The 12,037-nt window shown below is 37.0% G+C and overlaps 3 protein-coding genes across 13 annotated transcripts in view; 2 read left to right on the forward strand and 1 right to left on the reverse strand.

Annotated features, from left to right (window-relative positions):
- LOC138131667 (uncharacterized) overlaps positions 1-12,037 on the reverse strand; it is a 38,847-nt gene that overhangs the window by 21,168 nt on the left and 5,642 nt on the right. For 3 of the 11 annotated variants that reach the window (XM_069048821.1, XM_069048818.1, XM_069048817.1), the window contains exons 1-3: positions 7,103-7,367; positions 1,654-2,555; positions 1,408-1,555 (exon numbers count right to left, since the gene is read on the reverse strand). In XM_069048821.1, the coding sequence (XP_068904922.1) occupies positions 1,408-1,555; positions 1,654-2,555; positions 7,103-7,184 (1,132 nt within the window). In that variant the 5' untranslated portion in view covers positions 7,185-7,367. The other 8 variants (XM_069048816.1, XM_069048815.1, XM_069048819.1 and 5 more) reach the window with 7 other exon arrangements.
- On the forward strand, positions 5,076-6,624 carry LOC138131689 (uncharacterized). Its single transcript, XM_069048857.1, has 3 exons — positions 5,076-5,272; positions 5,431-5,857; positions 5,913-6,624. The coding sequence occupies exons 1-3, from the start codon at positions 5,159-5,161 to the stop codon at positions 6,215-6,217; spliced, it is 846 nt and encodes a 281-aa protein (XP_068904958.1). The 5' UTR covers positions 5,076-5,158; the 3' UTR covers positions 6,218-6,624.
- Positions 9,247-11,403, forward strand: LOC138131670 (uncharacterized). Its single transcript, XM_069048827.1, has 2 exons — positions 9,247-9,270; positions 9,511-11,403. The coding sequence occupies exon 2, from the start codon at positions 9,519-9,521 to the stop codon at positions 11,346-11,348; it is 1,830 nt and encodes a 609-aa protein (XP_068904928.1). The 5' UTR covers positions 9,247-9,270; positions 9,511-9,518; the 3' UTR covers positions 11,349-11,403.

Here is a 12,037-nt window from a genome sequence, read left to right on the forward strand (position 1 = left end):
TCTTTTGGTAATTTGAGATTACATTATACGTAAATTTAGTTAAACTTGATGTTGTGTACACAATGTTATCGTAAAATAAACACTTCTGATTTTAGTTTTTAACATTTAAAGTTTTAACATTAACATTTTTAAATTGTAGCCAGCCAGATACAGAGAAACAAAGAAAATATAGTGCACAATTAATAATTAATTTTTACTTTGAACGTCTTTAAGTCATTATTGGTTAATATAATCGTAATAGAAAAGAAATTGACATTGACAATGCTTATAAATGTGCAAATCAATAAAAACTAATAAAATAAACTAAAAAAATAAATAAATCCACCACAAAAGAAAATAAACCACCTCACTTACAAAAATACTTTACTATGTAAAATTCTGAATGCCAAAATAAAATATTCTTAACAGTTCGTTAGTTTTGTTGGTTTAACATTTAATTTCAACGAGCAACAGTCGGATTCGGATACGACATTCGACCCATGAAAATTGGATTATAACTGGTTTTGGCAGAAATTATGTAAATAAACGGATGATCCGCTGTGATTTCCGGTAGTATTACTAAGCTGAATCCAAACGATGTTATGGTAGCTGGACATACAGAAGAAAATTATTTATCATTATCTGCCCGCAAAAATGGTGACTCATTAAAATAAATTCGGCCTCAAATTAGAATTATCGAATTAGATTATTTCAAGTTCAAGGACTATTTATAAACAATCGAGATTCATCATAATAAGAATAAGGTAACTGGGCCAGCCGGAATATATGACCACACCCCTTTCTTTAAAAAAAAATACTAGTGGGATGACAACATTTAATTAAGTGTACCTGTTACGATGTGTTTGTGATAGAGTGGCCCGCCCCGCGCTCACGCCAGTTCGCTAATATCAGTCCAAAGGAAGTGTCATTTGTAGATTTTACGTATGCGTTTAATTCATATCGTTAAGGTGGCCACTTTCCCAGTTTTTAAAAATGAATTATTTAAGTTCAATTCTATTTACACATTGTTTTTTTTTGTACCCATAATGTGTTACCTACACTACTAAATAAAAAGGAATTGGTAACCTCAAATTTTAAACAGTGCAAAAAAATTGATGTTAAAACTCAAGGTAGCCAGGCCCAGGCCCAGGCCAGGTACCTTCCTTACATACGTATATGGCGACATAATTCGCTACTGACAATGGAGAATTTATTTTTCCATAAAATAATTTATGTACCCGCGATTTTGTGGTCAGGTGTAAGTTTTGAATTTTTGAGAAAAAAAAAATGTACAAAAGAGTGATCAGCGTAAAATTCCCCGGCGATACTTAGTGAACTTGTCATCCTAACATGAACACCCGTAACAACAAGATAAAAAGCACATAAAAACCCAGCATGCAAGAGTACCTACATAAATAATGAACTTACCAGTAGCTGCAGCGGCTTCAGCACCTTCTTCGTTTACTTCGATGAAAGCTTTTTGAACAACTTTACTGACGTATAAATTTCCAGAGCCCACTTGAATCATGCCTCCAAAATTAGCTTTTCTTTCATCAAATATTTCACCAAGACCCAGCTACAACAATATGCAATTTAGGATATGGTTAATTTAATCTTTAACATATTAATAATGAATGTTGATCAATTTTATTAAAAAAAAAAATTCATAAGTACCTTAGTTAAAGCATCTTTTAAATCAATTGTTTGTTCAATTTTGAATTTAGGCAAAGCAAGGTTGACTTCAGTAGACCACATATTCTTAGAGATATCAGTAAGATTCATTGTAGCCAATTTCTTTTCCAAGTTACCAATTCCATTCTTTTCATTGGGCAAAATAATGAACATACTCAAATCTTCATTGGTGTAAGGTAGTTCAATGACTTGCGCCTGCAACTCGCTGTCGTTTTTATAATTAAACTTCTTTTTAATATGCATCATTTGAACATCAATTGTATCTTTATCGTTCAAATAAAAGGGCTCTGTCTTAGTTCTCTCTTTATCAAACTTGTGCTTCCAATCGCCTTTGAAATAGATGGCGTTTACAAGAACCAAACGGGTCGAACCATCCAGATCGTCTTTCTGGATCAAATCTTTGATTTTCTCGCGAGTTTGTACTTCAACCCAACTGTTGATTGTTTTAGCTGCTTCTTCATTTTTTTTAAAATCAACCAGCTGCACTTCAGACAAGAAGTGTTTGGTGACTGCATTTTCAAAATCACTCAATAATTGGAAGCCTTCCATCAAGAAAACTTTATTAGCCATCAGTAAAGTTACATTTGTAACGGAATTAAGGCGTTTCATTATTTCGTTGTAACCCTCTGCAGCTGCTTTTGCTTTGGGTACGTGCAATGTGTTGGCGAATTTTTCAGCAGTTGTGTCCAGAGCTCCTTGATAGGCCATAGAAAGAACAACATGGACGCTAATTGGAGAAAAGAACACATTTCCCTCTTTCTCGGCCAGAACCTTGTACAAGTTGTTGGTGAAGGCACTGTTCCCTTGTAGGACCTGCAGTTCTGCCGTGTTTTCTGCCATTGTTGATGGGGACAGTAATGCAGCCAAGATTACACAAAATATAGCTGTAAAGAGAAAAAAAAACATTAAAAAACAACATAAGTAACAGTAAAAATAGTTTTACAGTAACTGAACTGCTTTTGTTAAGTAATGTACCATAGAAATGAACCTCCTTTTTATGCAAGTATTTCACAATCGAATGAGAATCCTTATTCTTATTCAACGGTTTAACGAATAAAGCTGAGCTAACTGAGTAAGATCCAGTTCGACTGGATCGTGATTGGTGGATTCTGTCGATATAGCGTTTAGACCTTACCATAAAACCAAGTTGAGTGGTTACTGACATCCAACACACATGCACTGGCTTAAGTATCGCAGACAAGTTATTTTTAATCGAGATTTTATTTTTACGAAATATTGGAAGTGTGTTAGGAGAGAAACCGGGTGCGGTATTACGGATTAGTAAGGAATGACGTGTTTTGTTTTGTTGACAGCGGGGAGTCGTGACGTAATTTTCGAAGGTTATCTTCCAATAACTACTGCAAGAGTTTAAAACCTTATTGGTTAGGCAACCAAACCTACACCTCTCAGTCTCATTTACATAATATGTATGAGGCACATAGTTTATAAATGTTTTAAACGTTAATTTTATTAATTTTTTGAATTAAATTAACTTTAATAAGTACTACTTTTATTTAGGTTCATCACAAATGTGTTTTACAAAAACAGACATAATATAATTTCAATATTATACATGACCAAGAGTACCTAATGTGAGAATAAAGCTCAAAAAAAGATTATAAATTATACACTTAAGAAACGCAAATGAAATTTTATACAAGAATTTACGTACATTAACACTACAATAATTCAAGAAACAAATCATCATTTACTTTATACCTACTGTTATCACGATTATATCCTTTGGTAAACATATCGCATAGTTTTCAATAGAATAAGTGTAGTATTTGCCCAAATAGTATAAAAGCACCAAATTGACATTTGCTCAGATTTTTTAACAAACAAAATGTGCTAAATATAATGAAATAGAGTGTTGTACCCCCCTCCAGAATTGCGGGAATCCGGACAAAAAATAACACTCAATCTTTTACCTGCAAAAGCAAATTAGGTAGGTACGATAACGGTACAATACCAAAAAAAAGTACAGAGATTTTCGCGACTGGTGCAATAGTAAACGCCCCCAGAGGTTGGAAATGATTTCTTTCTGACCAATTACGTCTCGTTACTGACTCTTTTTTTACTATTTCTGGCCGGTCGAAGTGCAGGCGTGGAATCGCTCACTTTCCAACCTTTAAAAGGGGTTCGAAAAGCTGTACGTTACTAACCGATTGTGAATATATTTTTTTTTATTTAGATGTTACAATAACAAAAATATTTATTTAGTTAATAAAAAGTCTGTTTCTACAATACCTACGTAAAACACCAGATTTAACGTGATCAAGTCTTCGACTAGACAGAACTATAAGTTATCTCTGTCTTAAACTAGACTAGAGAATAGTATTGATCTGTTTTCTTCAAACTACAACATATTCTTCACGCATGTCTAAAAAATAAAAATAACCTTTTATATATTCCGAAAAAAAAGATTCTTTTTTAATAATTTACTATTTAGAGATGTTTCCAGCAACACAAAGTTTTTATTACTTAGTTGGAAAAAGTTTTTTAGCTTGTTTTTGAGTAAACATGTCTGTTCAAAAATGGAGATAACCTTTAATGCAACCAATAACATGAAATAGTCCAGAAATGACATTATGTAGCATCTTTGAAATAATTTAATTTATTACAATTATAAAAATTCTTACCCATCGCTCTGGTTGATGGTAAGTACACGCGATCCAAACAAAAATTTTAAAAACTACTACTCAATCGACGATAACAGCTACAATTTATATTAGTAAAATAAAAATTTTATGACGTAAATTACGTAGAAATTAAACGACAATCGCAAACAGATATTCGAACAATTTTCTTTAACATAACATCCGTACACAAGACAAACACTAACTGAAATCTAATTTAATCACAAGTGATTAATTTTTAAAACATGGGTAAAAAGTTATCAGTATTTTATAGCATTCTTATTTTATCAGTCGAATGACATTTAGCCTCAATGGCAGTGGCATAGTTTTTGTTTAAAAAACAAACTTTATAAAAAATAATAATTTTAAACCCCAAGCTCTTAATCTTGCTTTTCGCAATGTAAATTATTGTCTCACTGAAATAAAGGAAAATAAAAAATGTAACAATCTTTCAAACAAAAAGTAAAAATACAAAAATCAAGTAGCCCAGAAGATAAAAATACTTATTTGTGTTTATCTTCATTATCTACCACATGACAAAACTTGTTACGGTATAATATTTACATATTTAATTTTAATGTAAGAAAATTCAGATTAATCCCTAAAGATTATCAGATGTTTAATCAAAATCCTACCTGACCCACATTTTCCTAAATTGATTATTTTCATTTTGTAAAAGCCCATTAGCATATAAATGATAATTGTCTTTGATTAGATTAAGGAAGACACGTAATTCTTCCCCACTCATGGGTCAAGAGTCGTCCAATTTTTACATTAAAATCAGTCAACTAAGAATTGTCCGTTTAAATGTGTGTATGTGCACAAGTTAATTTTTGTTCGTCTCAAATATGTGGTCTTTCTGGTGTCTTTTCTCTTTCTTAACCAGTGCTTGTTTAGCAGATGTTTCATCTTTTTATTTCTGCTCGGACATGAACCCTCAACAACACGTAAATATAGAACAGGTATTTTAAATTTTAAATTATTCATGTTTTTGGATGAAGTTATGAGTGAAAAACGTATTACTGGTTGCATTTAAATTTCGTTAGGAAAGTTATGTGAATCAGTCTGTATTTTGATATATTCTTTGGTTCTAACATACTTTGGGCACTTTTTGGCGTAGCTTATGGGCATGTGGTACGGAATAGAAATTTTGACTCATGACGTTGAAGAGCACTACGTCCGTATAGGCACGTCTTGTCCGATTCTTCACTTATCTGAAGACAAGGATTATCCCATCACCACTTACAGTCCCCTTTACAAAAATTACGACTATCGTTACAACTACGGAGAGAGGCGTCCTCCAAACACTAGACCCAACGAGAGGAACAACTACGAGTACGACCAGTACGGACGACCAACGCAATACCCGCACAATAAAAATTATAACACCAGGCGGTACGGCACTCGCAATTTCAACGGAAAAGATTATCAATTTTCTGAAAAGCGACTTCGGATTTGGTGGGACGAAAATGGAAGCGGTACTGAGTACCATTTAAGGTACAACACGAGCAGACCGGGTTTTTGGATAAGTTCCGGTCCTCAAAATGGTAAATCACGTTCGTATTATTTATTTAATTTAAAAAATAAAAGAAATGTTCGCAGGATCTGAGTTGGAACCGGCATTCAGCCATTTTGCTGGAACTATACAAATTATTAAGGCCGTCGGCAACCATTTGGTACTGACGTTCTGTCATCAGTTGCCTCAAAGACAGTTGTACACTGTTCTTTTAAGCCGACAAAACAAACTCGACAAGGCTGATATACACAGTGTACACAGCTTGTTAAACAGGAAAGGTTTGAATACTAACGCAATTAAAAAAGTGTGTTGGAACGGAAGTGAGAGTGTCAGAATGTCACTGGGTACTTTGTTTTTGCTGGTTGTAAGTTTATTGTTATGCTATACATAACATTTGAAAAAAATGTATTCTAGATAAGTATTTTTTTTTATTGCAAACTAAAATACCAAAGGTTAAATTTTAAGATTATGTTAAAAGCTTAAAATATATTTTATAAAAGATTTAAAGCTTTAGGTAAATTTACCTAAATATAAGTTACTTGTTGAATTATTGCCCGTATGAAGTTGTTTTCGTGAAGTACCTTATTTACATCAACGAGTATGACTAATAATTACTCTCAGTTGTTGATCATTTTAAATTGCCTCCTCCTACATAGTTGTTATTTATTCTTTCATATATTCACATTGTACAAATGTAAACTAATTATAAATAATTGTACCTTCCTGTTGACGCATTTAGTGTAACCGATTATTTATTTTGTTGGTGTAATTTTTATTAATACATTGTGTTTTCTTTAACAGTAACTTTTATTATTTCCAGCTGTTCAATTTATTATATATTCTATAGAATTAACATGCGTAATTCTACTTAATTAAACAAATTTAAACAAATAATAATAATAATACAAAAAAATTAAATGTTATAATAAATAGGGCAGACACCAAACAGTCAACTTTTTAAACCTTCTTATCATATTAATCCAACTTTAAGAGATTATGTCAATATGTTACATAAAACTGTCAACAATGCGATAAATATGTACCTACATATTTATAAAAAAATATTATGTTATGTTGGTACTTTAATAATATTCTAGAACATTTTTTCTTTGATAATAATACATAGGTACATATTACAATGTATTTATATACACAAGGCAACAAAGATCGTTTTCATTTCGAATAATGAAATTATATTACAGACTTATACAAAATACAAAAAAGTACCTTAGTTTTATAACAATAACAAAAAAAATTATTAAAACGTCTCACTTACCCAACAAAAAATATAAATTAAACCTTTCCCGGGGGTCTAAATAGTGAAATGTTGTAACACGAGTTTTAATATTTGTGACCATTATTTCAGTTAAACATTATTTATAGGGGAGAGAGGGGTAAAATGATCCTATCAGGTGAAATGATCCCTCTCAATGACGACAGAATGGTTAGCGCAATCTAGCGGAAATTGATTACAACATCACTTACAGATGCAGTTGCAGTCAGGGCACCCAGTATTGTTCCAAAGCTAGCACGCATAGCGTCAGCAGAGTGAAGTATTTATTTTTTGTGACATTGATATTGTTACCACCGGCCCTCTGGAGCGGTCGAACTGTCGAGTCCATCTTCGGGGCCGGTGTCGAGATTTGTTGACCGATGCCGTTTTAACGCCGGGGTAGCAAATGCACCCCGTCGAAGAAGATAGCCGTTTCGCAATCCAGCCGGTTTACCCGGACCGTCAGGCCCTTTGTGCAGAAGGAGAGGAGCACGGAAAAAAAAACAACCTTCTCCTCTTGGAGCAGGTAGAGAAGTCGCCAGTGGCCGTGCCGTTTCCGGCCGGCGTCGACTATTTTTAGAAAGTTGGGACCAAACGCGACAAAAGAACGAGCGGGGGTGGTTTTGGACCACCCAAACAGCCCACGGGTAACACACTCTCCCCCTCCGGAGGCCCAACTTTCATAATCGTTGACGCCGGCTTCAGCCCTCACCTTTTTTCTTTATTCAAATAACACAAAAAAGGACACATAAAACGACACGAAAAAAAAAGACAGAAAAATGAAAAAAAAAGATTTAAAAATACAACTAAAATTAAAAAATGGCACAAGATGGTGGTGCCGAGCGCGTCTCGGTGTCGCCGAACACTATGACCTGTAGGTCCGGGACATTGTGGGCTTCGCGGTGCGCCGTCTTCGATGGTGGTGGAGCCTGTCACGAGCTGCAGGGGTCCGACTTCTCAGCGGGTCCCTCTGAATCCCGGGAAGCCGGAACTGGCCTGGTGGACGACCTCCTCGATGGCGTTTGGGCGAGGATGCGGGAAGCGCAGCGACAGAGTTGCTCATTATCGGGCCCCCGGTCGTCGCCTCGGTGCACTAGTTGAGGGGCTGTCGCACGGCCCGGACGGCATCGCCACTCGGAAAATGACACGTTCCGCGAAACACGCACAAAACCGTTGTTGGGGACGCGCACAAAAGGGGGCACACACACCTGTCTCTGGCACGCCGGAGTCGATGTCCATGGGCGCTGTGGTCTCCAACCGTTAGCTCCTTGGGGCGGACGTGGGACCCTCGGTGGCGGCTGTGGTGGCTCGGGGACTCAGCGGCCCCGGGGTGACGTCCTAGCGGGGACGACCGACGGCTGGGAACGGCGGCGTCCTCACGGATCCTCTTCCGACGTGCAGGCTGGTGGTGGAGGAACCAGGTGTCTCGACGGTCGACCTTTGACACGCCAGCACCGAGAACTGTCTGGGCTGGCCGTCGGACTTGAAGGCCTGACCGGAGACGGAGTCGAACGGGCCCTGGGGTTCAACTCACCATCCTCTGGCTCCTTGGTGGTGTAGGTGTGACTCCTCTCCCTCCGGGCGACTCGCTTGACGATCCGGCCGAGTCCTGGACACGATGGGCAGCTGACTGGGTCGACGATGAACAGGGGCTGACCCACGACTTCTTCTTCACGTCTGGCTCTTGTTGACGGACGGGACGGCTTCCTGCTGCCATCCGGGACGTTGGCATCGGTCGGGGATTTGGGCTCTCCGACGCCTTGTCGGAGGAGAGCCCCACGTTGGGCGCCATTATGTTACCACCGGCCCTCTGGAGCGGTCGAACTGTCGAGTCCATCTTCGGGGCCGGTGTCGAGATTTGTTGACCGATGCCGTTTTAACGCCGGGGTAGCAAATGCACCCCGTCGAAGAAGATAGCCGTTTCGCAATCCAGCCGGTTTACCCGGACCGTCAGGCCCTTTGTGCAGAAGGAGAGGAGCACGGAAAAAAAAACAACCTTCTCCTCTTGGAGCAGGTAGAGAAGTCGCCAGTGGCCGTGCCGTTTCCGGCCGGCGTCGACTATTTTTAGAAAGTTGGGACCAAACGCGACAAAAGAACGAGCGGGGGTGGTTTTGGACCACCCAAACAGCCCACGGGTAACAATATAAGGCCAACCGGCTTTTGTTACCATTGTAAGTACACTTACTGCGACGTAGTTGTAAAATTGCATTCATTTGTGATTAGAGCATTTTGTAAACTTTCGATATACTGCAATATCATCACATTTTTTCGCAAATTTAACCTAAAAAAAAATAAGTAAATGTGAGACATGCGGTGTGGGGTAAAATGATCCTGCATAGTAGGGTGTAAAATGATCCCGGGGATCATTTTACCCTCCTCAACGATTTCTAAGTAAATAAGTTTTGTTTCAGTCTACACAATGCCTCGTACGTATATACGAAAGACCACAAGGCAAAATTGGTCAGAGCGGAGCATGGAAAGTGCAATTAACGCAGTCAAGAACCAAGGAATGCCAATAAAAACCGCTAGCAGAAATTTTGGAGTTCCTGTAATGTCCTTAAAACGTCGAGTGAGGAGTAGGAATGTTATTACTAACACTCACAAAAAAATATTGGGCAGCAGAAAGACAGTCTTCTCTGCTGAACAGGAAGAAGAATTGGTAAATTACATTTTGGACATGGAAGTGAGAATGTATGGTTTAACTACCCATGATGTTCGAAGTTTAGCATATCAACTTGCTGAACGAAATGGTATTGCTAATCACCCATTTTCACTTGAAAATAAAATTGCTGGTCGAGACTGGTTATTTGGTTTCCAAAAGAGACATCCTGGATTATCACTGCGTGTCCCAGAAGCAACATCGGTTGCTCGAGCAAAAGCTTTTAATAAACCGGTTGTTTCAAAATTCTTTGATTTATTAAAAGCTGAATACCAAAAGCACAACTATCCAGCTCATAGAATATACAATGTGGACGAAACTTCATTGTCCACCGTTCCCGGACGCAATTCGAAAACTTTTGCAAAAAAAGGTCGCAAGCAAGTTGGCCGTGTTACTTCCGCAGAACGTGGACAATCATCAACTGCAGTGATATGTATGTCAGCTGGTGGCATGTTTCTTCCACCAATGATTATTTTTAGTAGAAAGAGAATGAAACCTGAATTAAAAGATGGAGCTCCTCCAGGTACCATCTTTGCATGCAATGAATCTGGCTGGATGAAAGAAGAAGTGTTTTCCTTATGGTTTGAACATTTTTTGTCTTTTGCAAAACCTTCGCCAGAAGATCCAGTTCTTCTAATTTTAGATGGGCATCTGTCCCATACAAAAAATTTAAATGTCATCGTTAAAGCAAAGGACAATTTTGTTTCTATCTTATGTTTACCTCCACACTGTACGCACAAGCTCCAGCCACTAGATGTAGGAATTATGTTTCCACTTAGTACAGCTGTAGATCATGCACTTGAAAGATGGCTAAACAACAACCCTGGCAGGACTATAACAACCTTTCAAATAAGTAAAATTTTTTGTGAGGGATATCTAAAGGCTTGCACTCCAGCCAATGCGATTAATGCATTTAAAAAAACAGGGATTGTGCCTTACAACAGTGGTATTTTTAATGATTTAGATTTTATAGCGGCTGAAACCACGGATGAAAAAGAAACAACTGAGATTGAGTTATCTGAAAATGTTGAAGCAAATGCCACTGATTTAGGTGAAGCCAGTACAAGTAACACTAGTCCAAATAAGACTGAGGATGTTGAAATTGATAAGACTCACGATACGTCGTTTACCAAAGCCGGTCCTATCACACTTAGGCCCTTACCTAAAATAAGTGGACCCCGAGCACAGAGGAAAAGGAAATCTGTAGGTACCGTATTGTTAACCAGTACGCCTTACAAAGATAATTTAACAGAAGAAAAAAAACAAAAAGCTGCTAAGGAAGAAACAAGAAAAAACAAGAAAGGAAAATGCAACCCAAAAAAATCAAAAAAAGGGCCTCCCAAAAAGCTTGCAGAAAGTAGCAGCGAAGAATCAGAACAGGAAAATGGTGCACTCTGTATTTATTGTTCTGAACCCTATGGAAATTCTATCGAAGGCGAAGGGTGGATACAATGCTCACGGTGTCGTCAATGGGCTCATGACGCTTGTGCAGGAATAGATGAAAACGCCTGGGATGACTTCATCTGCGACCTTTGTCTAACAAATTCATCTCATAATGCTAATTCATCCAAACGCCTATTAAAATTTTGAAGATTTGGTATTTTTTTAACTTTTGTTCATCCAATATAACTTTTTTGTGCATTTATTAGTGTGGGATCATTTTACCCAAACCTGTGTACAAAATGATCCTTTTGCAACTACCCAATTATTTATACATATATATAAATTCAGAAGCTTGAAGGCGCCAATAAAAATATTTTTGAGTAGCTAAATGATGGATAAAAGCGATGTATATAGTTACGCACAAATTCACTCAACACGTTAAGAAAAATCAATTTTTCTTTCTTAGAGGGATTATTTTACCCCTCTCTCCCCTAACTTTGTCTTTATCAATTTTTTTTATCTACAATGGTATTATCGGAATTATTGCCTTTACTCAAAACAATATTCTATTTGAATCTGCATTTGAATCTGAATCATCAAAATCTCTGGAAAATGATAAATAAGTTAAAACTACTTAAAAAAAAATAGAAACGAAAAAGTCTCGTGACAACATCTTCAAGAATTCAAAATGTTTGTTATTGCAGTATTGCAGATATGTAGTTATTTATTTCCTTAGTACATACAGGAAGTATCAAAACGACCGCACCAACTACTTATAATCGTATAAAGTAGAGTGAGAGGAACGGGAAAAAAATAATACAAATGTTCTTTTGATGCATTTTTGTTTTAATTATTTCTTAATTATTCCGCTACTGCTAAAATAAAAGCTGCAATAC

The sequence above is a fragment of the Tenebrio molitor genome, chromosome 5 (assembly GCF_963966145.1).
Source record: "Tenebrio molitor chromosome 5, icTenMoli1.1, whole genome shotgun sequence".
Taxonomy (NCBI): Eukaryota; Metazoa; Arthropoda; class Insecta; order Coleoptera; family Tenebrionidae; genus Tenebrio; species Tenebrio molitor.

Excerpts from the sequence above, each read along its gene's own strand:
- LOC138131689 (XM_069048857.1), top strand. The coding sequence starts at position 5,159 with ATGTGGTCTTTCTGGTGTCTTTTCTCTTTCTTAACCAGTGCTTGTTTA. Across the intron at positions 5,273-5,430 it reads AACACGTAAATATAGAACAG|CTTATGGGCATGTGGTACGG; the intron begins GTATTTTAAATT and ends TTTTTGGCGTAG. Across the intron at positions 5,858-5,912 it reads AAGTTCCGGTCCTCAAAATG|GATCTGAGTTGGAACCGGCA; the intron begins GTAAATCACGTT and ends AAATGTTCGCAG.
- LOC138131670 (XM_069048827.1), top strand. The coding sequence starts at position 9,519 with ATGCCTCGTACGTATATACGAAAGACCACAAGGCAAAATTGGTCAGAG.